This window comes from Solea senegalensis, linkage group LG2, assembly GCF_019176455.1.
Source record: "Solea senegalensis isolate Sse05_10M linkage group LG2, IFAPA_SoseM_1, whole genome shotgun sequence".
NCBI classification, from domain to species: Eukaryota; Metazoa; Chordata; class Actinopteri; order Pleuronectiformes; family Soleidae; genus Solea; species Solea senegalensis.
Window position 1 is genome coordinate 7,680,742 of NC_058022.1, and position 27,780 is coordinate 7,708,521.

The 27,780-nt window shown below is 39.3% G+C and overlaps 2 protein-coding genes across 2 annotated transcripts in view; one reads left to right on the forward strand and one right to left on the reverse strand.

The window, feature by feature from the left end:
• Window positions 1-5,778, forward strand: part of pth2ra (parathyroid hormone 2 receptor a) — a 29,694-nt gene extending 23,916 nt beyond the window's left edge. The window contains exons 11-12 of the mRNA XM_044051874.1: window positions 3,674-3,715; window positions 4,651-5,778. Of these exons, the coding sequence (XP_043907809.1) occupies window positions 3,674-3,715; window positions 4,651-5,040 (432 nt within the window). The 3' untranslated portion in view covers window positions 5,041-5,778. The remainder of the gene's footprint in view (window positions 1-3,673; window positions 3,716-4,650) is intronic.
• A 7,784-nt stretch (window positions 5,779-13,562) lies between these two features.
• LOC122784989 (polycystic kidney disease protein 1-like 2) overlaps window positions 13,563-27,780 on the reverse strand; it is a 31,139-nt gene continuing 16,921 nt past the window's right edge. Inside the window, exons 30-45 of the mRNA XM_044050482.1 lie at window positions 26,508-26,707; window positions 26,153-26,394; window positions 25,310-25,493; window positions 24,499-24,742; window positions 23,317-23,557; window positions 23,128-23,215; window positions 22,905-23,039; window positions 22,231-22,416; window positions 21,188-21,518; window positions 20,404-20,537; window positions 20,086-20,213; window positions 18,536-18,696; window positions 16,943-17,153; window positions 16,456-16,557; window positions 16,196-16,327; window positions 13,563-16,064 (exon numbers count right to left, since the gene is read on the reverse strand). Coding sequence (XP_043906417.1) covers window positions 15,942-16,064; window positions 16,196-16,327; window positions 16,456-16,557; window positions 16,943-17,153; window positions 18,536-18,696; window positions 20,086-20,213; window positions 20,404-20,537; window positions 21,188-21,518; window positions 22,231-22,416; window positions 22,905-23,039; window positions 23,128-23,215; window positions 23,317-23,557; window positions 24,499-24,742; window positions 25,310-25,493; window positions 26,153-26,394; window positions 26,508-26,707 — 2,842 coding nt within the window. The 3' untranslated portion in view covers window positions 13,563-15,941. The remainder of the gene's footprint in view (window positions 16,065-16,195; window positions 16,328-16,455; window positions 16,558-16,942; window positions 17,154-18,535; window positions 18,697-20,085; window positions 20,214-20,403; window positions 20,538-21,187; window positions 21,519-22,230; window positions 22,417-22,904; window positions 23,040-23,127; window positions 23,216-23,316; window positions 23,558-24,498; window positions 24,743-25,309; window positions 25,494-26,152; window positions 26,395-26,507; window positions 26,708-27,780) is intronic.

The following is a 27,780-nucleotide window of genomic DNA, read 5'->3' on the forward strand; positions in this document are numbered from 1 at the left end:
TACTGGGTATTAATAAACTTTCTCAATAAGTTTAAATTTTAAGTTTTGATTGTAGATTTGAAGAGGCCCAGTTCAGTGATGACACACAGATTATTCCAGAGCCTGGAGGCGGCAACTGAAAAGGCTTGGTCACCCCAGTGTTTATATCATAACCTGAAGTGATAATAAAGCTCTGTTATGCTCACGAACAGTCAAAAGTTTGTTTAAATAGGCTGGGGCAAGACTGTTAAACATTAAAAGTTTAAAATCTATTCTAAGACACGCTGGCAGCCAGTGGAGAGAGAAAAAGCATCGGAGTGATGTGCTTTCGTCTAGGGGTGTTGTGATTCTTCAAAAAATTCTCAATCTTTTTTCTGCTATTTTAAGACTTAAAAAAGTCTAGTTTAGTCTAAGATCACTGGTTTTACTTCGTGATAACACATTTTGCTGGTGTCATGACTGATATAATGCCCATCATTTGCTTGGAATGTACCACACTAAGGCTTTATTGTCACATTTAAATACGTTATTAACAATATGAATGTACCAGTGTAACCAGTAAATGATGCTTAAATACACTACCGAATAACGTTGCATGCCTAACGTCCTGTGCTTTGCTACGAGCCCTTAACATAGTTCACAACGCAAACTCGCGGGTAACACAAAATATAAATATAGCTAGTTGTGTTAGCAGCATTTCGCTACTAACTAGTAGAAGGCGACTCAGAGACGACTGAGCGACGCCGTCATAAAGTGAATCTTCCAGTAAAGAACGTACAGTATGTCTGCATGCTGATTTCATAACTGGTTGCTTTGACATGCTTCAAACTTGGCAGCTGGTTTTGACTGAGAAACATTAATAACTGCAAATGAAATAGAGTGCCGCAAGTTCCATGTTCTTTTGTGTCAGCATGCATATTAAGGTAGTCTTACATAAATCAGTAGCCTGTTGTGTTAATGTGATCAGTAACACTTGTGCTTTTACCTGCCAAACCTGTCAAAATGGCTGCTGTGACAAAAGACCTATTTGTCACAGTCTGTGGTCCGTGTCAAACCATTCACAGTGCCCAGTTACCTCATTAACATTTTCATCTCACAGTGTCGCAGCATAAGTCCTCTAAGGACACTAAATGTGTGCACTGTAGCCCTTTCTCAACATAGTTTTTTTTTATTTTACTGTCAAAATGCTAGCTTAAACTTGATATGGTTTATTTAAGTCAGAATGAATCAGAGCTGCACTGGGAAGCTGAGATTTTTATTTATTTATTTTCATAATAGAATAAACTATGATTATTATTAATGATCAAGCATTTCTCCCCTAAAGTAAGACATTTGAATAAAACTTTACATTAAGAAGAGAAAGAGAATGCACATGTTACTGCATACGGCAAAATTAAAAGTATAAATATCAAATCCAAACCCACCCACACTGTCTTTGTTCAAAGGGAGCATCAGTACCCATGATGACAGTTAAATCTTAAGCATTAACATTTTAATGAATAAATCATAATGCAAAGGAATCAGAAGTTAAAATGCATGACTTATCCACTGGGGAACAGGACAAAGCAGCTAGGCTTGATGTAAAACTGATCAAACGCTCAATTTTCTTGCCATTCATCTTTTGGTAATTACTCATAACGGATCCTTGTGTATAATAATATATATAATAATCACACTAAAAACAACACAAGAGTAAGAGTTCCGAGCGCATATTTACAGACAAGATGACTCAGGCGGCATCCTTTTCCAGAGTAAGTGGAGAGTGGTGATGTCATGTAAGCTCATTTAACTGTCTATCGTCAATGACATTAATCAAAAGAAAAGCTAGACACTGAAATGACTTTAAAAACAGACAGTACAAGGTAGAACCCATTTATAGCATTACTTGATAATTGATTAATGGCCTGTATTTATATTTATAAAGCGGAGAGTATTCAGCCTTACCTTGTACTATCTGCACTTCCCATGTATTTTCCTCCTGTGCTGCACGTGTTTTAGTTGCTGTTGTTTTGTTTTGTGTTTTTCGTGTCGCTCTGTGTATCCTATTATCGTCATGGAAGGAACAGGCCTCTGTTTGAGAATCGATACAGTTGATGGATTTTTGGACTCACTGGTGAAGCCGTTCCTCACCTCACTCTCTGGCAATTGCAAGACTGCAGAGGGTTTATTGTCACTGATGGTTTCTACATTTGTCTTGTGTTGAAAAAGAAAAAGAAGAAAATCCTGAGCTCCACTTCGAGTCCACTAGAATCCACACCTGATTCAAATGAACAGCTCGTTATCAGGCCTCTGCAGAGCTTGATCATCAGCTGACCGTCTGAATCAGGTGTGTATCGCACTGCGTGATTTTACAAGTGTTATTAAAGAATATCGTGACTTTAATATCGTGATAATGTCGTATTGTGGTGTGTCTGGCTAGGAAGTCAGTCAGAATTAGCGGTTAGATAATAAACATAGACAGATAAATAGGCTGTGATCTTGCAAATGTCACGATCTCAACAATGACCACCTTTAATCAAAATGCTAGGAAGCCTAATGTTCGTTTATGTGTTCCTACAAATGTATGCTTATGTCAGTGTGAGCAGAAAGAGGAAGGAGGGACCCTTTGTGCTTTGAATGGAAAGACTGACTCACATTTCCACACACCTTCTCAGATTAATCATTAACGATAAGTGTTAAAATGTGTATAATTTCTAGGGTAGTGGAGCCAGGAGAGATAAAAAGGCTCTCCTGAGAAAGAAATCAGCATTTGTAGTATGGTCTCAGGGAAAAACATCAGTCGCAAATAGAGCTCTGATACTGCTGTTTGCCATAGCAACTGGTAAGTGAAGAACAGAGATTCCATTTTATTTCAGGAAACAGCCGCAGCAGCACTTAAAGGGTCTTACTTGGAAAGTATGCAAGCAGAAATTCCCTGACATTCGCTATTCAACAACACTGTGAGTTCTAATGTGGAATTTGGGATTTTCAATCATTATCATTCAAGCTTTTGATGCTTTTCATTCAAATGATGCTTCTTTTTTTTTGTTCTTAAAGTTTCACCAATCACCTGAGTTGTTCTCTTTGCTAGATGCGGGTCAGTAACAGATTCAGATTTCATTTCCCCGCGACCACAGGATATGTCTTCACAATTCGTGGTGGTTAAAGAGAAGAGAAACAACTCACTGCATTAGTCGTGGTTAAGTGACTTGTTGTTGTCAGCTGTCACATATTTATGTCTTTGCTTCTTAAAATCCAGGTGGACATATATATATAATTACTGCCTTACCTACTTTTTCAATCTGTTACGTGCTGGTCTCATGATAAGGGACATTTGCTATTTTAACACAATTTATTTTGTCCGTCTCGCTCTTTCTCTCCCTCTCTCTCTCCGTGTGAATACTTGATTATACTGTATTATTTTTATTATTATTATTTATTGAGATCTGAAAGGAGATCATATATATAGTCGTGCCCGTCGTCTTATTTGCACCTTTCACAGATTCACTGGCTGTTTTTCTTGCAAAGCTGCTGCACAAAGGGGCAACAAGTTGTACCACACTCTCCCAATTAATCACTTAAAACAAAACAGAAAAACTTGCAGCACAAGACAAGTCAGGTCAGAACAGAAGCAGCCTCGTGTGTTTACTTTATAATATGTGGAAATATTTTGTTTGTATTCTTCTCATCTTGTTTTTCACCCTCTTCTTTTCAGGGTTTCTTTGTGTCCATTATCTACTGCTATTGCAACGGCGAGGTGAGTGGATTCCTTTTTTCATTTTAAACAACACATGAAAGCCTCACACAGTGATGCAAAGTAAAAACTAACTGAAAATGCCATAATGTCGAAGAATACGCCATGCACTCAGAACTCATGTCTGACATTTCTCTCTGCATTTGCTGAATACTCACTGCAATTCAAACAATTACTGTTTTTTCTTTGCAAAATTGTATTGACTCAGAGCTCCATCAGGCAATTTGTTATGATTCTGGCAGTCGTGTATATTTCAATGTCGATTATATTATTTGCCATATGTCACTTCTTCTATAGGGCCCCCCCAAAAAAATCTGACACACAGTTTCCCATGCACTTGTGAGTTAACCCAGCAAACATGTTAGGGATGTAGGTGAGTCTTGTCTCTCTGAGATTGCGATTTCGATCAAATTTGGATTAATTGTTAGCTAACCCTTGCTGGAACTATATAATGGAAAAGCGCCGTAAGAGTCCAGCGTGTAAAATCTAACTGCTGACACCTCATGTTACAGCTGAATATCTCTCACCCTTCCCATCCAAGTGTGTTGGAGAACCTATGTAGCTCCAGTTAGCACCAAAACATAAAAGGTGTTTAGTTTGTCCGTTGTCAGTTATTGTAAGAATATAGTGGTTCACCAATCCATCGCAGGCCCACATACAAACAAACAAACAAACTCTTCAAACTCTTCACTCTCACACTCACACCTACAGTCAGTTTAGAGTGACCAATTTACCTCAAAATGGTTTTCAATTTGTGGAAAATGAAAATAATTCCAGCTAAATTTTACGCACTGGACCTTGAGACCTGAATTGAAGGGTGAGAACAGCCCGTTTTGAAAATGGCTGCACATCAAGTGAGGCTATAAAGTGGATATTTTATTAAATACAGTAAAAACCATCAGAACTTACAAGAGCTTTGGTACTTTTCATCCACACAGGTCCAAACTGAGATAAAGAAAACATGGACACGCTGGAACCTGGACTTCGAGTGGGAGGGCCCGGTGGTCTGCGGCCGCTACCGCTACGGCTCCGTGGTCGTCGGCCTCAACAACAACAACAGCACCAGCAGTCAGTCCCACCTGGCAGGGGGCGGGCCTTCCACACGCTCCACCACACTGGTTTCAAGTCAGGCCTATCGACGCACTGGTCCACCTGTGGTCAGCCTGCACGCGACTCTCCCAGGTTACGTGATCAGCAACTCAGACCCGTCCATACCCGAAGAGCCCGAGGACAGTGGCCCGAAGCGCGTGGACGATATCTCGCTGAAGGAAAATCTGCCCGTTCTAAATACGAGTGCAACGGCCGAGGACGAGGACGAAACGCTGTAGCATGGAAACATTTTAAAGCTGTGCCAACTCATCACGAACAACAAACAAAAGTTTGTTGTTTACAAAAAAAATAACTGCCTTGAATCAAAAGAAAGCGCACAAAACGCAAAAAGTTTACTTCATAAAGGAGATTTTATGGGCATTTACTTTTCCAGCTGTTACCGTGATTGTATTTATTATAAACATCTGAGCTGAGGATAACGGAAGAAAAAAACGTAACCATGGGAACACAGGAACTACTGTAATTGGTTGCTTGATTCCACCAACCAATCAAGTAAAAGTTTACATTTCTGTCCACACCAATAGATTATAACATAATATAATATGTATATGTAGTGAATATTTTTATACTTTTAATATAATGCATTAAGTTTCTCGTTGTTGTCTTAAGTGTATGGAATTAGTCGGAGATCAAAATTTGCCAAGTGTGGAGAAAATTGGATTGTCTGGAGATGATGAAATGTGTTCTTGAACTTTTACAACAAATGCAAATCAGTCCGTCAAGACAGTTCACTGTAGAATAACTATTACAAATGAATGTACAACGTTTATTTTGCCCAGACAGCCCAAAGCTACTTTTTTTTTATTAACTTCCTTGAGAATCCAGTTATCCTCCTGTAAGAGGAACCATTTCTTGGACTATGATTTATGATCTTTATCATTTTTGTGAAGAAACTAGGACTGGGCAATATATCAATATTATATTCATAGACATTTCCTGCTTTTAAAGGCTGTGGTATTGATACTTATTGAATACATTTGTGAAATACACTAAATATTATAAATGATATGTACTGATTCAAATATCCGACATGATTATGTTCAAAATATTTCATTTTAAGCCTAGTTTTTGTAGGCATTTGCAACGTTTCTGACAAACATAAATATCTTTCCTTCCTTCCTTTAAAAGTGGGTATTACCTGAAATGATAAACATAAACAGTAGATATTTTATTGGAGTGTTTTTTTTCAGCGTGTTGCCACTCTCCTTTGAAACGTCTCAAAAGGAAAAACTTATCATGAGCCCAGAGAAACAATTTCCCAAATATATCTTATATATCAAGATGTAGTCTAATATTATCTATAAGCCATATCACTCAGACTGACCTCAAAGCTTGTCAGAAATATTACCATCGCTGATGATAATGAAAAATTTATTTTCCATGTCGCGCAGCCCTCCTCTCAGCTCCAAATGTACCCTTACAATGACACAATGGTATGGTGTTTACTTCTCAGGAGAATATTTTTCCACATTTATTATTATTATGCTGTGTTTACCACACTGAGGATAATAATAATGGTCACAGTCCACAGCACAGACATTGAATATGGCAAGTGAGACAGCATTGGAATGGCGACTTAAACTCCTATTTTTGACAATCACGTGTGCTCCACTGTGAAGGGCTATGTTTGTCCGCAGCCTGTACCTGTGCTGTCATGTTTGCATGTTTTTCACCGAGTGTGGTGCAGGTTCTCGTTCCTTTAAAAAAACACAGAAAAAAACTGAACGATTCCGTGTGTGTATTGTATGCTATAAGTGCAGCTATTCTTTTTTCCCCCTCGTGTGGATTTGTAGCTTCGTCCCCTCTTCTTGTCTCTTATATGTTATCTGCAAATAAATATATACGTGTATTTTCAACCAGTTCCTGTGGAACCAGATTCTAGCAAATAAGTCATTTATTTACACCCCACACACACACACACTCGGCATGGTATTGTCAAAGTATGGTGTTTGATTCAAAGCAACAATTACCTGTGTTAACCACTTGGAAATGAGTTTGGCCCCAGTTTCCCATGGGCTTACAAATGTGTACAAAGACCAACAGAGTGAAAAACATAAGAAAAGATACTTCATGGTCCTTTTGCACAGAAAATTGTTCTGACACGGATATAAGACACTTTAAATTACACATTAAAGGTGACATAGAATGCTTGTATTACACTTATATGTTAGTTATGGAGGTCTACTTACATATATTAACTTGTTTTCATGATTAAAAACCTCCTAATCGCTGCAAACGAGCCGATCAAAATATCTCCTCACTGACGCTCTTGTCAGCTGCGCTGTTTCAGACCAAAACCACATCCCTGGAATGTGGACTGTGTTGTGATTGGCCAGGTACCTGGAAGTGACGTAATAGATAGGCCAGCTTTCAGATACACAGCTCCCCCTCTGGCACGGTGGATGCTCTGCATCTCAGCAGCTACAACGAGAGTAGTTCTTCTTCTTCTGCGGTTGAATGTACGCAACCGGATGTGCCCTGACTAGTGCCCGCACCAGGAGGCGCTACGGTGGTGAGAGGAGTGGCGAGGATTTTTGATGACGACATCAAATTAAGGAAGTGCCGATCCGCTTCGCAGAGCCCAGGAAAACAATACAACACTATTTTCTCAGCAGTGGCTGAACTGTTCGTTCTGAAACTTTAGGGTTTCATAAACGAGGTAATGACGCAGATACACACACAAACGCAGCGTTAATTGGAGCTTCCGGTCTATGTGGGCTTTAAATACATTAACGGCCTAACCAGTCCTTCCTAGGTGGTTAATTCTGGTTAAGAAGTGAGATTGAGTGAGTAAGGAGTGAATGTTTGCATCTGTTCCTTCTACAGTTGTGCACCCTAAAGACAAGAGCTGCCAACAGGACATGAGAGGAGTCTGTGCAGATCTCTTTGGCCAGCCTCAGTGTTTTTCTGAAGAGCAGCTGTTGAAGAAGCTCTCCAGAAGTTTGGCCTACCACCTCAGAGCAGACGTTGATCAGTCTTCATATCCTGGTCTCCAGCTGGACAGAGAGTTGCACAAAACCAGACTGGACATCCATACTTACTTGACTTAATAGTCAAATATTAAGTCCAGCAGACGATGTATGTCCTCAGGGACTGAGATCCTCTACAGATTCCAACAGTACAAACTAATTAAAACTAAATAACCCATCACAGTTCCTGAAGCTACAAAAACCAGACTGTTCAGTACTTTAAATATGAAATTGGGAAAAGGAACATGGGCATTCATTTGCTCTGCATCAAATGAGATTATTGTGACGTGGGTGTGAATCGTACGCTCGTCTTTACTACGTATGTCTCTTTAATGTACATTGATCATTAACGTGTCATAGTGAACAATAATATATGTATACACACAGTGATTAACACATTCATTAGACCACCACCCGATGTAAGGTTTATGACACAGTTGCTCTAAATTAACAGCATTGGTAATTATCAAAATCAACAACAACAAGATGATAGTAAAACATACAATTATTTCTTGATTACAATGTCAAATTATAGTTATTTACTCCTGACGAGATCTTTTATTAAATTTTTATTAAACTATATATATATATATATATACATATATATATATATATACATATATATATATATATATAGTGCTTCTCAACCTTGGGGTACCGTCCCCCAGGTGTCACTGGATAATTTCTAGGAATAAGATCTGCTTTAGAAAACAACAGAAGACTTAAATGGATTTGGCTCCAAAACCTCACAAAAAACATCAGCTCTGTCTCCGACGGAGTGAACCGCCAACAAATATGCTTTTACAAGACGGACAGCGATGACTTCTCAACATTGGAATCCAGCTCATCTTGAGGATACGCTCGAACATGCAAGTGTAAGAGAAAAAGTTATTATTCAGCCTCCTTTAAATCAGCAACTCACATTCCTGCTGCAACTCTGTGTAACTAGAGTGTGTCTCATTATTTCCTTGTTGAACCTAACATAACTGCCGCAGAGGACCGATGTGAACTACGCAGCCCTCCCCAAGGTCTCCCCCTTTTCTCCAAAGCCTTAGTTAAACCCAAACCCTGGGATTCACAGTCCAACTGTTAAGATGTCCTTGTGCATGTTTGGTATTGTCTCAGTTCCCCTTGGATCTCAGCTATTTACAAAAAAAAAAAAGCTTTTCAACTCAACCCATCACTGACTTCAGAAACTCATCCATGGTCGCCTCACCTGATAATAAAATCACCACAACAGAAAGTGTAAAACACGTTTAAAGTTTGCCTTGCTGAAATGCAATAGATTCACTGTTTGTCTCCCACAGTAAAAGTCGTTTTATATAGAAAAAAAGAGCACTTCTGGTTTCCACGGAGACACATTTTTTAATTTGGACTGTAAGGCTGAACATGACACCCTCATAGGTCAGGTGCACCAATGCCTTGAAAAGCGAAAACATTTTATGCATCATCCACGAATGAAGGGAAGGAAAATCAAATGTCATATTTTATTGTAATTTATTTTGCTCACATTATTAGGTGTGTCTTTTGAAACTAGTGTTAATCCTTAGTGCTCACATGTGCTCCCTTGGTGAATTACCGTGGGAATAATACACAACTCCTTATATGGACATCATCCTTGGGGTGTGTTTATAGGTCACATCTGACACAGAAAATGTGTGTTTTTGTGTCTTTTGTGTTGTTGAGTCAAAGTTATGATTAATTTTGTATGGCATAAACATACAAAAACATGGCATTAATGACAATTGTGCAGAAGTCACAAAATACGTTTTTTTCTGTTCGAGCCAAGCAAACTTTGAACTGTAACTATGATTAAAAACTAAAAATTGTGAATTGTGTTTACATAAATTAAAAGAAAATTAATAATTTCATTAGATCACCATGGTTGTGCTGAAAAAAATTGGATATAAGTTATATTGCACATCATTATAGTCTCTGTAAATAAGATTTTACATATTAAAATAGTGGAAAAATAGCAGCCTAAATGCTCTGTCTTCTCAGGGTTAGATTTAGATCAGTGGAGATGATGAAATGACCATAAGAATTCAGCAGTGAAACAGTTAATGCATGCCTAATGTGAGCAGGTGGGACATGAGCATACAGAGCTTCATGATTTCATATTCAGCCTTCTGTAACTTCCCACCTTTTCTTTCAATTCTTTTTTTCTTTTCTTACATAACAGTAACATCTGCTCCCACGACAGAAGAAGTGCTGCACAACTCATTTCATCGCAGTTGCGATGTGAACCCGAGCAATTAATCGCTAAAAAGCTGCAAGTTTAATCACATGATTAAATGGCGAGCGTGTGCGGCATAACATTGTTTATTCTTCATTAAGAGTTTACTCACTCACTCACACAAACGTCACTCGCTCCCCAGAGCTCACTGTGCAGACACCAGTATTCACTGTATCAACAGAGATCTCATCATCTCTGCTAAACACCTTTTGAGTTTGTTTTTTTTTCGTCATATCGTCATAATCTCTGCGCTTTGAAATCGTCTGCGGCACACAGCTCACGTCTAACACAGCTTAGTAAAGATGTGTCTCATTCAAACAGAAGTTCGTTAACGACCATTACTATGTTAAAACGTATCTACAGAGGCTATAAGATAATGTGAAATATAGAGTGTCTTTCTGAACAACCTATAGGCCAACACCACAAGAAATTTTTTTTCCCGCTCGCTCAGGTCAGCTGATCAGCTGCTCCTGAGTAAACACAAGCTCAGAGGGGACCGTTCTTTTTACAGTGGAATGATCTGCCTTTGCACATCAGACCAGGCCTCTTCCCCGTCTGTCTTTAAATCTCTTCTTAAAACTCACCACTTTTCATTGGCCTTTGACACTGTTTAAGTTGTTGATGCTATTTCCATTTAAGTCTATTTTATGTCTTGTCTATTTTTCTATACATTATAACTATTTTAAGCTTATTTTCTAATATTAGAGATAATATTATGTGTTTTGGGCACGTCGCTGTTATTGGTGTCTGGTGGATGTGCAACGTCTTGGAAGTGAAATGCAGTGTGGTGTGGGCAGGTGCAGGTAACATCAGCGCTTAACAAGGCATTAAAATTCCCTTTATGATTTTCACCTGAAAGCTTTTTTTGATTAATATTGATAAGAACTCAGACTCACCCGCTTACATGTGTAAGGCAGGCGTGAAACTGCAGTGCAGTCACTCCTCCAGTAAAGTCACAAGTTATTAGTGGCAGGAGAATTTCCTCATTTCACATAAACCGGCTTCCTTTAATAAGTAGAATAATTTTTTCTATTCATGGGGGACAAGGCTGCAACAACACAAGTGCTCACCACTTCACATGTGTGAACATACTGGAGTGTGCCTCAGTGTTTCACTTAAAGGCTATGATTTTACAAAATGTCCACATGATTACATATAATACCTCAGGTTGAAGTCCCTCACAATTAAAGTCAAAAAGACACCGTACAAAATCAGAACCAGCTACTGGTTTTACAGTTGGTGCATTCACTTGCTTTTAATAGCTAATGGTCCTAATAAATAAAATAACAAGAGGCAATAAAATGTTAAAATGTTAGTACTCGTCATATGCCGTTAGTGAGTTAGCCCTCCAAGCCACCAGGGGGCCCAAAAGCTACATGTTCAGCCTCATCTGAGGAGAATGAATTAAAATTGTCATTGACATGTGTTTATTAAATCCTGTATATTCTAAAAAACAAATAAATGTAGTAAATAAATAAATTAAACTGCATTGATAAGTTGTCACTGATGTTTTTGTTGCATAATAACGTCAAAAATGGTCCAGAAGGTGTTAAATGTGAAGTTCCTTACCAACTCCAATATTAGACTTATTATTACAAGTGTTTTTTTATTGCTTGCTCATTGATATGGATACTGGCTCAATGTGTTTTTTACTTGAAGTAATAGCATAATTTATTTTCTGTTGATCTTGGCCCATTTTATTTATTATTATTTTGGGCTGTGAGTTGTGTTCTCACTTGTATTTGTATAAATGTATTTAAAAACACTCAATGTCTGTTTTATTTATTGACGTAGAGGATTGTTGTAGTCCTTGGATTATCGTTTTTTTTTTTAAATCAGTATGATTTGCTTGTGTGGCTCCACAAGTTTGATTTTAATATTAGAGTTCATCATGACTGTAGCCTAAAGCTAGAAAACAGCCCTGGATGAAGGTGCTGGCAGGGCAAAGTAGAGTTGGAATAGGGAATTCCCATTTGCAAGCTTTCGGATCAGGCCACCATCCAACGAAGACAGTGCTTGGATTGGTACACAGCTTGTGTATTTTCTCTACAGGGATCAGGGTCTGCAGCATCAAGCTCCAGTTCAATCTACAGGAACTAGCAGGCAGCAAAACTGAACATCCAACACCTTATTGTTTTATGTATTTCTTGTCGTGCAGCTCAAATGCTTCCCTGGGCGATGGCCCGCCATTTAAATTAGGTGAATTTATTTGGGATGTAATTATTTATTAATGATTGTATATTCAATGTATTCAATTCATATATATTCAAATTCAACTGTACATTAATGCAGTTAAATAATTAGCCAGTCACATGGCAGCAGTTACACTTTTCTAGAGCTGCAATAAAAAAATGTTGACATCAGAGGAGAAAAGGCCAGACTGATTCAAAACTAAATTAAATGCAGAAAAACTAAACAACTGAATTATGCAGAAATGATGCAGTTTTGCATCTCTGAACCTTGAAGGAGATGAACTACAGCAGCTGAAGACCACACCGGACACTTACTAGGTACACATAATCCCTTTGAGTGATTAAAATGGAGTAAATTATATTTTAGCTCAATTTAAGCAGCTCAAGTGTCATATTTCTGAAACAATACAGCTAATCTCATTTTTTTTTCTTTTATCCTCATCTTTGGGAAATGAATTAGATGAAACTGATGAGACAGGGAAAATGGAATGCCAGTGATTTGACTGGGGCAACTCGAACAGTCAAATATTCAATTATACAATAACATCAGAGAACAATCTAGCACAGAGAGCGAGGCCGAGAGAACGCCGGAATGAGGATGGTGGAGCATGAAGGAAATGAGATTTCACAGTGAGACAAATGCACGTTACAGAAGTGATAATGAGACAGAGACGCAGACACAGAATATGTCAGTCACGAACGCGCCACTGTGACCTTTAAGCTACGATTGTAACAAAGTGTTCCGCACCACATATGAGCTGTTTGCAGAGTCGATGGAGGTGATGGAGTCAGAGAAGTTGCTGATAAATAAAGTATCATGTCTGTCTAGAATACTGACATCACCACCAAAATATTCAGGCAGGTGCAACTTGAAATTCATTCATTTATAGTTTTCGTGATTAAAAGTCTTCTGAAGACTAAATTACTGAGTAATCAGACAGTGTGCCATTCAGACACCATTGTTTAATTGTATCTTTCTTTTTAAACACAGAACTATACGTACAAATCACAAACACACATCCCCAAAAGCAGAAAACACGACATTAACCTAAATACGACATTAACTGCAATAGAAAAGGTAGGTACATGCTGTCGAAACAAGGATCGTCACTGATTGGAGTTTTAACCTGGATGTAACGCGCCAGTTTCGCTGAAATTGGCTCAGCACTCCCGCGACCCTCATGTGGGGGATAAAGGGTAGAAGGATAGATGGATGGGTCGCTTCAAGGTAGATATTCAACTGATATTTGCGCTGCACCTCAGCGGGTCATCGTCAATTTGGTTAAAATTAAATTTCAAGAAGCTGAGCAACGGAACCCCCGCAATCGTGCAGCGGGGGTTCCGTTGCTCAGCTTCTTAAAATGAACGCCATGCAGTATTCTGTGTAATGACTTTGTATACGAAGCACTCTCTTCAGCAAGTGAGACTGGGGGGAGACAAGGGGGAGTTTAACAGGAAGTGTGTAAAACGGACAACATGGCAAGAACTGTTTTAGCCTGGGGCGAGTAGTTGTTTGCCATGTTGTGTGTTTTCTTGTGTCACTTGCACATGTAAACACAAATGATCCAATGACATGAATTATGCAAGTCATGGAATGCGTAAAAATAAATTGTTTTTGGCAACTTCTCAGTTTGCTTTCTATGGATTTGTGTGCACATGATATCAGTGGCATCATCTGGTAGCTCCATCCATCTACTGTTTCCGTCTTAATCACTTCCATCCCTGCGTGTAAATAAAGTCACTGTGGTATTGTCACCACTACTTTCCCTGTGGCTTTGGTAAAGCATGTGCTATTGAAATGCCAGACATAATAGCATCGCGTCTGTCTTGGATTAGTCTTGTATAATTTTTTTTGTTAGTCCCTAGTGGCAAATGAAACTCTTCTGGATAGCGCTGCTGTCAATCCGTGCCAACTGCGGCTTATTATCTCGGTACCGAGGCTAGCAGAAGACACAACATAACAACCCATACTCAAACAAGCACTAAATGAAAAGTTGGTACAAAAAGACTTTTTTACAACCAGAGAAACGCCAATTTTGTTGTTTACTCATGTAACCAGCAGCATGTATAAGAGGCAATATGTTAGGCAACAGTTTACAATGGTGGATAAATGTGTACCAGGATGGACAGACTAATGGGAGAGCATATTACTGGATTGGCAGAGTTTGATCACTTCTACAAAACACACTCAAAGCGATGAGGACTCACAGGCAACGGATTCCCTCTTGTAAAATGATCGCATTATATTTTAGGCAGGAAGTGCACAGTGAAGTCTTAACACTTAAAAATGTATGAGTTGAACTTGGTGACGTCGCGTCTGGACCTCTACACAACATACGAGACATGGCACAAACTGCCTGCCTGCGTAGATTAAAAGTGTTCAACAAAATCTACAGTAGTCATCATTTATGATTAAATCATAATTAAATAAAACAAAGTCCAAGAAGTAAACTTTCTTCTTTGACTGTTTCTATGAGTTTTTGATCCAAACATTATAACCACAAATTAATGTATCTCGCAGGATTGTGAAACTTTACTTCGATGGCCATTTATAGTACACTTTGTGGAAGAACAAGAGGAATGATGGCGCTGCACTGCTCATCTTTTCTCATGTCAAACAAATAATTGTCTTCTTGTAACCGCTGTAATTGCTGGATCTTTCATTGTATTGGTGGTTTTTTCTTTTTCATAACTCCCCATTATACAGAGCCAGGTCTATTAAGACAGATTTTTGTGAATAATTTACACAAGCCATGACTTCACTCACCCCAATCCATCCGTGCACTCCATACAGCACGGTATGATTGAGTTTACTGCTCCGACTGCTGTAGACCTCCTGCACACAGCTGAGTGAGAGCAAATCCCTAAAATGAGTGGATACTGTTAAAACAACAGATAAAGCCACTTTTCCTTTTTAATCCCATTAGCAGCATTCAGCTGTAGATTGGATGCCTGCATCATCAGTGGCTCCCCGTCACATAACGAATACAGTGCAAGGTCTTCCTTCTTGCCTTCAAAGCTCAATCTCACAATCTTTCCCCCTCCTACCTTTCTGACCTCCTTCATCATCAGCTGCTGCCCTCCAACTCACTGCACCCTCTGCCCGCCTTGTTACCATGGGGTCCAGGGCTTTCAGCCAGCTCTGGCATTCTCTCCTACACATCTGCAACATTGACTCCCTTCACACATTTAAATCCAGATTCATGACACACCTTTTCAAAATTACCTTATCCCTCTGAGGCTGGAGAAGGCAATAAATTAAAGGCATCATTATTATTATTATTGTTATTATTATTAATAATAATAACAATAATAAAGATTCAGTTCTCATTAAATGAAAGCTCTTGACCTCTTGTTTTTCCTGGTATCATACACAGTGTGGATACATTTCACAATTGGAGACTAATCTGTGTTTTTGTGTTATTTTTTTGTAATTTTGAAGCTTATAATAGAGTACATTTGTATGCATGATTACGTTTTAACCCGGTTCATTTTTTTTCTGAATTTCTTACAAGCGCTAGATCTCTACTGTGAGAGACGATGAGCCGGGCGGAGATCTGACATGCATAATCGCATGAATAAAGAGCAGTGCAAATCTGTACAGTAGTCATTATCTACCATAGCACACTTACGAAGTAGCAGAGCAAGCGAAGATTAAAAAATTACAAATTGCACATGAGCATGTGGATGTTCGTACCCTCTAAATATTCCAAACCACCGCATTAAAGCTTCTCCTCGGGATTCAAGTCCCTGCTGCCAGTCATCTTTGTGTCTTCATATTTGAGTCCAAAAAAACTATGGACTTTCTTCAGCATCAGGTCAACAATCTCCTTCTCCTCTGAGGGCTTTGTGAAAGAGGAGAGGTGACAAAAGCAAGAGCATTATATAACTTTATAATATGCTGTGTATGTACGGATAACATTTTGACTTGAATCTTAATTAGCCGTTCTGAATAATGATTCCTGATGAAGTATACCTTATGCTCCAACTGCTCCTGGTTGAATGCCACAAGGATGCCTGAAACGAGGAGATTGAGCATCACAAATGTCATGAGCATGATGCAGGAGCCAATAAGCAATCCAGTAAGCACGGGGTTATAGTCAAAGACCTGGCAAACATAAAATAAGAGAGGCAGTCAGTCAGTCAGTCATCGTGGGTCAACGGATATTGGATTAAAATGATATAACACGTCATATCTACAGGCACATTATGCTGTGTACAGCAGATGTAGCTCACCTCTTCGTAGTTGAAGATGCCAATCTGCAAGCTGATGATTGTAAGAAGGGCATCAGACAAAGTTCTATAAGAGGACAGCTTCCAGCCATAAATCACGTTGCACTTAAAAAAAAAAGTAGCAACCATCAAGTCAGCAGGGAAATCCCATTGGTCCGACAAGCTTTCCCGTTCCAAATAAACTGATAATTTGAGCTCTCTTTAACATTTTGCACTGGTGTTAAAATGAAATGTGGTCCGGCACATTATTGCCTGAAGCACAATAACAAACTGAAATGATGCAAACACATGTGGCTTTAAAAAGGGAATGGATCCAATGGGAGATGGCATTTTGATTGGTTTTGCATGTCATCTACGCGCAAAACACAACCATGATTCATAAAGAAAGTAAATACTTTTGTTTTCTGCACCTCGTGCTACAGAAACACCCTAAATACACTTAGATCTTAGCAAAAGGGTCAGATTTATGGTCAAAGGTCGAGATACTCACTGCAATGGAGTATGCTATGAGCATAATCACAATAATCACAATAAAGCCCGATATGTCACTCCAGGCTCGCTGCAGTGTGGCTGAGATAATGTTCATCTTGGGGTTGAGTCTGAGCAGGTGCCACAGTTTGACAGTGGCAAGCAGAACCAAGAAGGCGATCAGATACTGAAACACTGAGTCCGTGCTCGCCGTCTCATAGAAGCTGGCAAATCTGCACGCACAGTAAAGAGTCGAGTTATCAGCAGCAGCAAACTGTGACAGAAAATTACAAAAACCTCAAAAAGTATCATTGGCAAAACCTCAAATAAAAAGAAACTTGTAATTAATATATTGTTAGATTACTAAATTGTGCATAAGCAATGTTATCAGGGTTTTATTGCCCTGAAGGGGTAATTTTTCATGCAGTTGGATGAATAAAAGAAATTAAGTAAACACAATAAACATAGACCAAACCTGACTGAAAACAATGCCAGAACTGACATGTAAGTGCCACAGTAAGAACAGTAAAAACTGGAATGGTAGAAGTTAATGGTGTTAATAATATCATTTTTAAGACTAACTGTACACTTGATTATAGTTGGAAGAACACGATTAAATGGATGAACACGTCCTTAGTTTTATGAACGTTTAGCTTGATGAAATGGCCGCCACATCACTCTGCAAAGTCTGTCACGACTGGCCCATGATTTGTCTCTTTATCCTGAAGCGGAAAATACTGGAGCTGGTTTTAAATACATTATTTAAAAACTTTATATATTTCAACGGCGGAATCAGGCCGATCCATTTAGATTATGTAAGACTTTGTAAAGCACGACGTCTCAAAATGTCCAAAAAGCTTTGATTTATTACTTTAACAGTACCAAGTACGTTTTTATGCACAGTTCAAGCTGTTCAGCTGGACTACTGTCTTTTACCAGTATACAAACACTAGTGAGAAATCGATAAAGTCAATGAAGTGTGTCCTTTGCTCCTCTAGGGAGCGAAATGCCTCCAGTGTGGTTAGAATTAGATGGTCTCTGGTTTAGCATGTGGCCAGTTGCTACCATTCTGAGCCATTAACATTAAAATAACCATGAAATGAAATTCTTCAAGCTGACAGAGCATAAAATAGGGTCTCCTCATCACTCCAAAAAAGCACAGGCATGAATTTTGGGCCTCTTCAAATATTTCTGGATATTATTTGAGGGTGGCAAGTGCACAGAGCACTCAGTCCCCCTCGACTGGAGGTATACAGTACGTGCAGTTGTAGTGTGTTATTGTGATTTCGACAAATTTGATTTAGTATAATTTCAATCCGACTAATGTAAATCCTGGTTTAGTTGGATTAACACAATCATTTCTAATGCCATGTAAACCTGGACTGTGTATTTTCCACGTTTGACATATGTGACTTTATAGAATATCTTATATAACAATATGTCTGCAGTAAGCAAAAATAACTGATACATATCAAGAAAAAAGTAAACACCATCAGTGAAATAAAAAAAATGGATGTATAAAAACCTTGACCACAACCTAAAGCCCTCTGCTCAGCTTGAAATCATTATTTTCATGCCCTACTATTTTCAGGGCGTGCTATTCATTTGCTCTCACTGGTCTTTGTGGTTTTGGTAGTACGTCATATCACGGTTGCCGAGCAGGGTTCTCCTGATGAAAACAGCCACAGCACTCCAGGTCAATACGATGATGGACAATTCCAGGAGGTTCCGCTTACTTGTAAAGTAAGCCCACCGCTGCTGCTTCAGCAGTTTGCCCTTCCGGGAAAAAAGAAGACAGAATGGTTGTACATGTGTAACACAACAAGAGCAAGTGTGTGTGTACGTGCGTGACAATAGATTCTTATTTCTTGCTGAAAGATTGCAGTTAATGATTTGAGGATTGGTTTTTTTTCTCATTTTATACAGTACTTGGTGCAATATTTGGATTTCTAGTTAATTTGTCTGCAATTTGGTATTCCCTACTGTGTGTATTCTCCTATGTTTAGTTCCCCATATTTGTCTTCTTTTCCCTCTGCTCAGAGTCGCTGCACGTGTGTTTCACCAGCGTTTCATCAGCCCTGCCTCACACATGAATTTAGTCTCTTCTCCTCACTACGCTGCCACTTTGCCTGGTACAATCGTGTCCTGCTTCTTGCCTTGAATCAGACGTGCCATTAAGGGCACAGAAAGACACTCTTATTTGTTCCCCGTCTCAAAAATTAGACTTAATTGTGAACACCCATGAACACAAAACAAAATGGCCAGGAGGAGAGTGAGTAGAGATGACTCACAGCTGTTCTAAAAATATATAGAAAACAACTCCGAGTAGCAGAAAATAATAATGCTCTTTCTTCCTCATATTTTTACTTTTGCCATTAAGCTATGTCATTCTTAACTCATTTAAAAATGTATGTATGTATGTATGTATGTATATATATATATATAACCCATTTATAATCTGAGGGGGTTCTTGAGTGATATTAAAGGATGAATGATTCTCAATCAATCAAAGTCCCAGTTTATAAAAATGAGTGATATCAACATAGTAGGCTTCTGCTTTAAAATGCAACACTCTTTAAAATGCTGGTTTGTCTGTTTAAGCTTCTGTAAAACCATGGCAGTCTAAGATGATAAAAGGGTTCATCTAAGGCTACAAAAACAAAACACTTATTCATTGAAAGCAATTAAACACTAATACAGGCCTGGTTAGTGGAGCATATTTAATTTCCGCTGATAAATCCCCCAAAATTAAAAGTGTTACACACTTGACCTTTACGTTACATAACTACACACAGACTCATTCATAATTAGTTAAACCTCGAGTCAGACTTTCCATTGTTAATTTTTGTTAAACTGTTTTTTGTTTCCAGTAAAGCAGGGGCATGTTCTGAGAAAAAGAATTGGCCAGGAAACCGAGAGGAAAAAAATAAAAATAAATAAATAAATAAATAAATAAAGCACGCTAAATTTTGAAACCTGTGGTGAAAAGATTGATTTAAACAAACTAATGAGCCCTGCCTGCTTACTCTCAGGTCAGCCTGAGCTCATAAAGCCTTCGGCAGATACAGAAACCTCTGCCTGTCTCATTAAATACACTAAATGAACAAAAAAAAAGAGAGAGAGAACCAAGTGCCAGGAACAAAAGTACACTATTTTGGAGTTTACCTGCATGAACATGTAATAGATGATGAAAAGCAGATATATGATTTCAGCAGCCATGACGAAGAAGTGAAGATTCCCAGTTGACTGGTAGAGACGGACACTCCGCAGCTCGCTGTGGAACTGAAATGCTCCTACAAAACGAGTAGGGACAGTTTTATTTGAATAGGTTGCTAAGGCAGGATGGACTTTATACCAGTGTGAGGATTGCAATTAAAATGCAAGAAGCAACCAAACAATTTAACAATCGGAATCAAGATGCAGAGGTTGATGATAACTTCAGCTTGGCTAAACACTGACAATGAGGCAAGTACTTAACCTTACCTACAGCTGTGGTCTCAAACAGGAGTGTGACGATGCAGAACAGATTCACATTAGCGTTATAAACGGTGAACTCGACAAACAATGCCCTCGTGTACATATCCAGCCATTTGTTTCTGAACAGATACTCAAGTGTCCTGTGGATGAGATGCAAACAAATACATTGCTCACAACCGTCTTCTCACTTTGGCAGATGACTTTGCCCCCTTAAGACCTGGTATTAACATCCATCGTGAGTGATGCGATCACGTGCAGATCACAGTAAGCACAGGGGTGAATGCACCCTCAGGACCCATCACAGAGAACACAATTTGTGCTCAGAAGGCATTAGAGACCGTCTCCTCAGCTCTAATTTCAATGAAAATGTAACTTTATTACACTGATCGGTGGAGATGGGAGGAATTATTTCATGTCACAGATTCAGACACCTGTACAATCACACTGGTTAAAAACATAATTTTCATTCTCACAAACACACATGAGGTCAGAATTTGTTTGAATAAAGGAACGGGGGGAAGTCGGATCTGCTCTCATATGGTCACAGGAGACACATCGATGAAGCATCATTACAGTTAGAATTGATTCTAGAATTGAATTTGACCTCTGCTTTTTGCCACACGAGTAGTGAACAAACAAAAGCCGGGCGCAGGAGCAGTGGGCAGAACTTATATGCACCCAGGGAGCAATGGGGGACTGGGTGCCGATAATTAAGGCTGCATGTGACGGCATCACTGAGATCAGACGTTAATCCTCTTGATCTTTGTTTCTTCCGTGTCTGTGTACATACCTGCTGGCATTTTTTAAATCCGGGCCGAGCTCCGCTACAAAGCCGCCTCCCCTGTAGAGCAGCATCTTGCCCCACACGGGAGAAGCCCTGAGCTGAGCTCGTGTCTGGTACATCCAAGGACTGGGGGTGCTAACGGAAGAATTATCGCTCAGAGACTGGTGCCAGCCCTGGTCATAGGAGCCCATGTCCTCCACCTCCCATGAATACAGAGCATGACAGTCCGGCACAAGCTGCAGCATGAGGCCTGGAAACTGACAGGAATTCTTCTGCACTCTCAGCTGGCGAAGACGAGCGTTTCCTACCAGTTTGGACTTTCCATCTGTGATAAATCCTGGAAAAAAAGAATTTTACAATTTAATTCCATGTGATTGACAGCATAACTATAATAATCTATTACATTATAAAACAGATGCATATTTCTAAACAAACTGGGATATGTGATATGAAAATAAAATCATACAAAGCTGAACACTATTTGCTGTACATAACATAAGGAACAAAAAGAAGAAAATCAAATAAAGACATCAAAATGTTGTCTTTATTTCTAAAACATGAGGTTAACAACTCTATTACGCTGTATGTGCTCGGGAAGACCTACCAAGAGAATAGCTGAAAGAAAGAGAAATTGAAAATGTATGAATGTAATTCTTCCAATTAAGAATCATTCTCTAGAAGTCACGAGAGAATAAATAAAACTCACACGGTTATAAAAATGTCCACTCTCTTATGAACTGTTGAACTTCTAAGAACTGAACTATCACACACTAACACTTATGTTAAACTTATAACCCATGAATAATAAGTCCATGATCGTATTGTAGTATTACTGACATATGACTTAACCTCTTTGTCTATACAATAATCATGTGAGGGGAAAGTACAGAATTACAGAAGTACATGTGGGAGAGGAGGATAAAAGAAGAGTTCAAACTGTGTTGCACTGAAACTGAAACTTTGTCATAAATGATCACACATCACACAAACATTAATAAAAACCTCACTTTCTGTGTAGGTCAACAGAAAAATCAGGTTGTTTTTTTTACCTGGATAAATTCCAAAGAGGTTATCGAGTAGAGATGTGTTGGCCCAAGTGAACACGTCCCCGATACTCATGCTGTGTGAGACGCGGCCGCTAAAGCTTTTCCGGATATGCTGATTCAGGAGAAATGCGTTGGGATCTCTCTGTCCGTACGCCACAAGCAGCAACATCCACATGAAACCTATATAGACTTAAACACACCATACAGTATTTATCACTGTGGAGAGTCACCCGATGACTGCAGCTGCATGTGTCACAAGTGACAATGCGTGTGCATCGCAATCTTCTGGTTAATCCAGGTTTATATAGACTGTATTTTTTTTTTTAAAGTAATCATAAACCTGTGAGTTAGGAGAGTTTTTTTTTATTGATAATTGTGTAATCGTACCTAATATAGGCTCATGTAACTGTGTAGTTTGGACAAAATTAGGATCGTGATCTGGATCTGAAGAATCGAAAACATAAAAATTGCTCTCTATTTTTTTGCAACAGTGCTTTCAAACAGTGCTTTGACGTATAACCTCTCTAGTAATAGCTACAAGAAAGTCTTAGTAGTGAAATTACTGAAACGTCTGAGTGTATTGCCACTGTGGGAAAGTGGAAATGCTGTCTGAAATACTGCAGCAAGACTCAACAGTCTTTCAGTCTTTTCAGATTCATCAGTGTTCCTCTGCTTACTGAAAATCTCTCTGAGGAGGGCCAAGGCTTTCTGCTCTATAATCTTGTTCCTTTTCATCCTTTCAATGTCTGCAGGAGGTGGCGGCTCATACAGAGTCTGATCCTGTCCGACTCTTTGTTGGTCCTCACCATTACCTGTGGGTGAAGAGGTATTCTTTGTTGTAAAACCAAAATCATTATTGATTATTACGGATTAAAGGTTGAAATGAAGAAATTCTTTTACCTTCATTTGAGTCATTAAATGGCACCTTTTCAAAATCTTCATCAATTTTCTTTACTACAAGTGCAAAGAACACAGCAAAACATAGCACCTGTGGCAAGACGTACAAATGTAAGTGGATGCAAATGAAAACAATTCAACGAGCGAGGGCTGAAGATCTTAATGAGGATGGAATGACACGTCCTTTCTCACCTTTAAAGGCTGAATGATGAGGATACTCTGGAAAAAGGACACCACCATGGACACCAACCAGCTAATGGACCGCTCCTTCCCAAATTTCAAACCGTAAAGCATTGTAAAATATGCTGCTACAAAACTGGTACCCGCCACGATGAGCCAGCCAACAAAAACAAACCACCAGGGAAGCCCTCCATGACAGCACCTCCTTTTCCTCTGTTCATCCTCGTCGTCCGTGTTGTCTGCAGAACCCAACCTGCTAATGAGGAGCAGTACAGGGAATTCCATCAATGTAAGTTCATTAATTGTGTAACCCTCAGCTGAAGCACAATTAGTGCCTTATTATGCACTGCTGTCTTTTCTAAACTAAACGAATATGCTTTTAAATTTACTTTTAAATGGCTATATGAGAACTCTCAAATTCAACACATGAACACTCAGATCTAACCTTTAAATAAAAATAAATGTCTGTTACAGTGAAACGATTATAAAATGAGTTCATACAATGCTGATTAAACCTTTCAGTTCCACATGAGTCTCCGTCTTTCTCATTGCACCAGTTTTTTTGTTGAGTGATGCATTTTACGTCACGATTGAGCAGGCGAGGCAGAAGAAGCACACTGCGCAAGTGAAGCGAGACATACAGCAGCAATATGGTTTAAAAGAGCAAACAGAGTCCACAAGAAGTGGATTCTACTGAAAAGCCACACTGTATAAATCCATAGACACACACCAGGCAGCATATATACCGGGGAATATGACAGGCAACTGTATTCATAAAAAGCGAAGATGGTGGATAGCTGTTGGGCCCTGCAATGCCAAAGCAGTTGGGGACAATCAAACGTGAGAGCGTTGTGCTGATCCCCAAAGAACCTGAGTGATGGCAAAGGTGGATCCCGGCCATGTAACTAGCATTTACCTTTGCATGCTTTTACTGCGATGTCTAAGTGTTCTCTGGAGGTTAAGTTTATTAGAATGTTGTAGATGTCAGGTTATACAGGTCTGAAATACTGTCCCCTCTGTCTATACTCATCGAGCATTTTTTTGAATTTCCATTAGGAATAGCACCAAATTAACTGGCCCCAACTGTTCAATTTTTGGTCAGTCAGCATTGTGTGAGCACATTTGATCATGGGACTAAACATGACGAAAATATGCGAATCCACCGGTGCGGTCCTTTTTATGAGACTTCCGTACTTTTTTTGTGTGATTTCATCGCTGTTGACGACACTGGTTGGGAGGAGCTGCTCTTCAAGGATGGCCTTGATGCCCTGGACTTGCTGCAGAGCCTGGCTGTAGCTGTCAGTGGTGGAAAAGCTGGAGGATCCCAGCAGGCTTAGCTCTTTGTGGATGTGGCACAGCTGCCTGTGCAGATACTGAGTTTTGTGGCTCTTCTGAATGACCTCCACATCTGACCCGGGATGCACACCAGCACCTGTTTCTGGAAGGATATGCAAATGCAATAATGTCTTAGCAAGTCTCCAACTTTACAGAGAAGGCAGTTCAACATACATATGGCACCATATACTATAGTTACTGTATATACCAATACAATACTTTATGGAAAAGCCCTCCATCTAAGTCATCTCAAATAAATGAATTATTATAAACGGGCATTTATGCTTGGATTTTCAACTGTGTATTGAGTAAGATGAAACAAACTGCACTGGAGAGTAAGTGCTAAGTGAAATGTATTCACTGTGTGAACATTTATTTTCTATTAAGGCTTTGACAGTGCTACTGAGCAGATTCATGGGGTGTGTAGGACAAAATACTGTGACAATGTAAGAAAAAGTTATGAATGTAAGGCACCTGTGAAAGATTAGGTGCAGTCAACTGAATGGAACTTTTGCAGATATCCACCAGTAATTGGATTAGTTTTATAGAGAGTGTCTGAAAGGCTTTGCTGCAGAGCACAGAGTAAAAACTTTTTCAGCTTTCTATTAAAGCCTCCTCATCCAATTTTGGAATATCAATAAATGTACCCGCTAAACACAGCAAGACTCACCTGGTAGCTGAGACTGAGCAAGATTGTGAAAGCCACTGCTATCACCGTTCCCTCTCACAAAATCCTCCACCACAGAAAGAGCTGCATTGATATCAAGTTGTCGCTCCAGCCCAAACTCAGACTCTGTGCGTGCAGTGTTGCTTTTCACAAACTTTGACAGTGATAGAGCAATTCTTGAAATATCCTGAGAAAGAAAAGATAAAAAAGTGTCATATTGTATTTATAATGACCGTATTCACAATATCTGACTTTATAATTTCTATATACCTAACGAGAGTGAACTATCTTGGCTAAGTAGCCTATCACTTTCCCATTGATCAAAATATGTGATTATGGGTATAAACGGGTTTTGGCCAGAATGAATGTGTTAAATTGGCGTTCACTCCCAGGTTAAATGCTAATTTACTCTTCATCTGCTGCATTTTTCCAGCATAATTGAACAAAAAAATAAAAAATAAAAAAATAATGATACAGAGTGTGTACATCTTCTGGTTGTTTGATTATGAGTTAGACACGACTGTGTTCTAAGGACTTACTTTGTTTTGATTCACTCTTTAAGCACCAAGTTTAAATGAGGGACCGACCAAAGTTAAAGATAAAAAACACTAACTGGTGGTTGTAAAAGTATCACTGAACTTCATTGTGTTGTTGTTTTTGTCCGGCTCCATTTGTTTCCTGCACATACTGTATCTGAGGCCAAATTTTACAAATACGTGATGCAGGGGTAAAAAAAACCTTCTAAAATAACCACTGGTAATTGGAATTATGTTAATCACCATTTAAATTCCAGGTATACCCACTAATATAAGTGTGAAAGAGGCTATAGAGTCACGAGGAACCTACCTTGGTGATGCTATCTAAAGTGACATTGACATTTATGTCAGTATGAGCAGTCTGTGAGGAAGGAGTCTGCAAAGTTCTCCTCTGCTTCCCGCCGTTTGTTTTTCCTGGTTTGCTCTTGCAGCAAGGCGTCTCCCGAGGACGAGTGTTTCTGAAGATGCTGACAATGAGGAAATTGACTGGAAACATGATGAGTGAGCTCTGAACTCCGATCATGAACTGTTGCCAGGTAAACTCAAAGGAACCTGAAATAGACCAGAAATAGAGAGGAAAAGTTTAAACTGGATGTGCTGATCATTTATGCGTTGGTTGGTTATAAAACCAAGGATAAACGAACTGCTGTGAAAACACACTGTACCAAGGTCCATGGTTTGCTCTGATGGGTCTGTCGGTATGCCATAAAACATGAGGCTGGTCAGCATTGTGCAGAGAAGTAGGGAGAAACAGCAAGACACTCTCTGTACACAAGTGAAGGCGCTGCTCGGTGGTCGGTTGAGCACAGAAAACCAGAGGTGTCCATCACTTAAATCCTTTGCCGTCTTCATAAAGAACAAATTACTGGAATGTAAAAAACAACAACTTTTATGTATAAAACCATTTTTTTAATCCTTCATGAACTGTCAGCTTAAGATAGCTTAGCTTCAAATTTTTAATTTCTGTCAGTTGAATTTATTGCTACTAATCCTTCATAGAAAGCCATAAATCCTTCATAAATCACGAGCCCCGTGTACTGTATGTGGTCCACCTCAGCTTTGATTAGGGGTAGGTCTTTAAACCTAACTGCAGTTGAGTTCAAACACATTTATCCTTAAAGCCCACATAGACCGGAAGCTCCAATTAACGCTGCGTTTGTGTGTGTATCTGTGTCATTACCTCGTTTATGAAACCCTAAAGTTTCAGAACGAACAGTTCAGCCACTGCTGAGAAAATAGTGTTGTATTGTTTTCCTGGGCTCTGCGAAGCGGATCGGCACTTCCTTAATTTGATGTCGTCATCAAAAATCCTCACCACTCCTCTCACCACCGTAGCACCTCCTGGTGCGGGCACTAGTCCGGGCACATCCGGTTGCGTACATTCAACCGCAGAAGAAGAAGAAGTACTCTCGTTGTAGCTGCTGAGATGCAGAGCATCCACCGTGCCAGAGGGGGAGCTGTGTATCTAAGAGCTGGCTTATCTATTATGTCACTTCCAGGTACCTGGCCAATCACAGGACAGTAGGAAAGCTCTCGTTGGCTGGCCAATCACAACACAGTCCACGTTCTGGGGGTGTGGTTTTGGTCTGAAACAGCGCGGCTGACGAGAGCGTCAGTGAGGAGATATTTTGATCGGCTCGTTTGCAGCGATTAGGAGGTTTTTAATCATGAAAACAACAAGTTAATATATGTAAGTAGACCTCCATAACTAACATATATGTGTGATACAAGCATTCTATGTCACCTTTAAGCTAAAATACGCAATGCAAAAAAACACAGCTTACCGCTAAGTTCAGCAAGTGTTTTAATAGGGAACCTTCACTGGCAGCAATTATACAGCCCTGTGGCTTTATCTGAATTTCAGTCATAGGGGTTTCTTTTGAAAATCTGGCACAGAGCAAACAACAGGTAGGTTAACATTGGCTTATCATGCCTTTT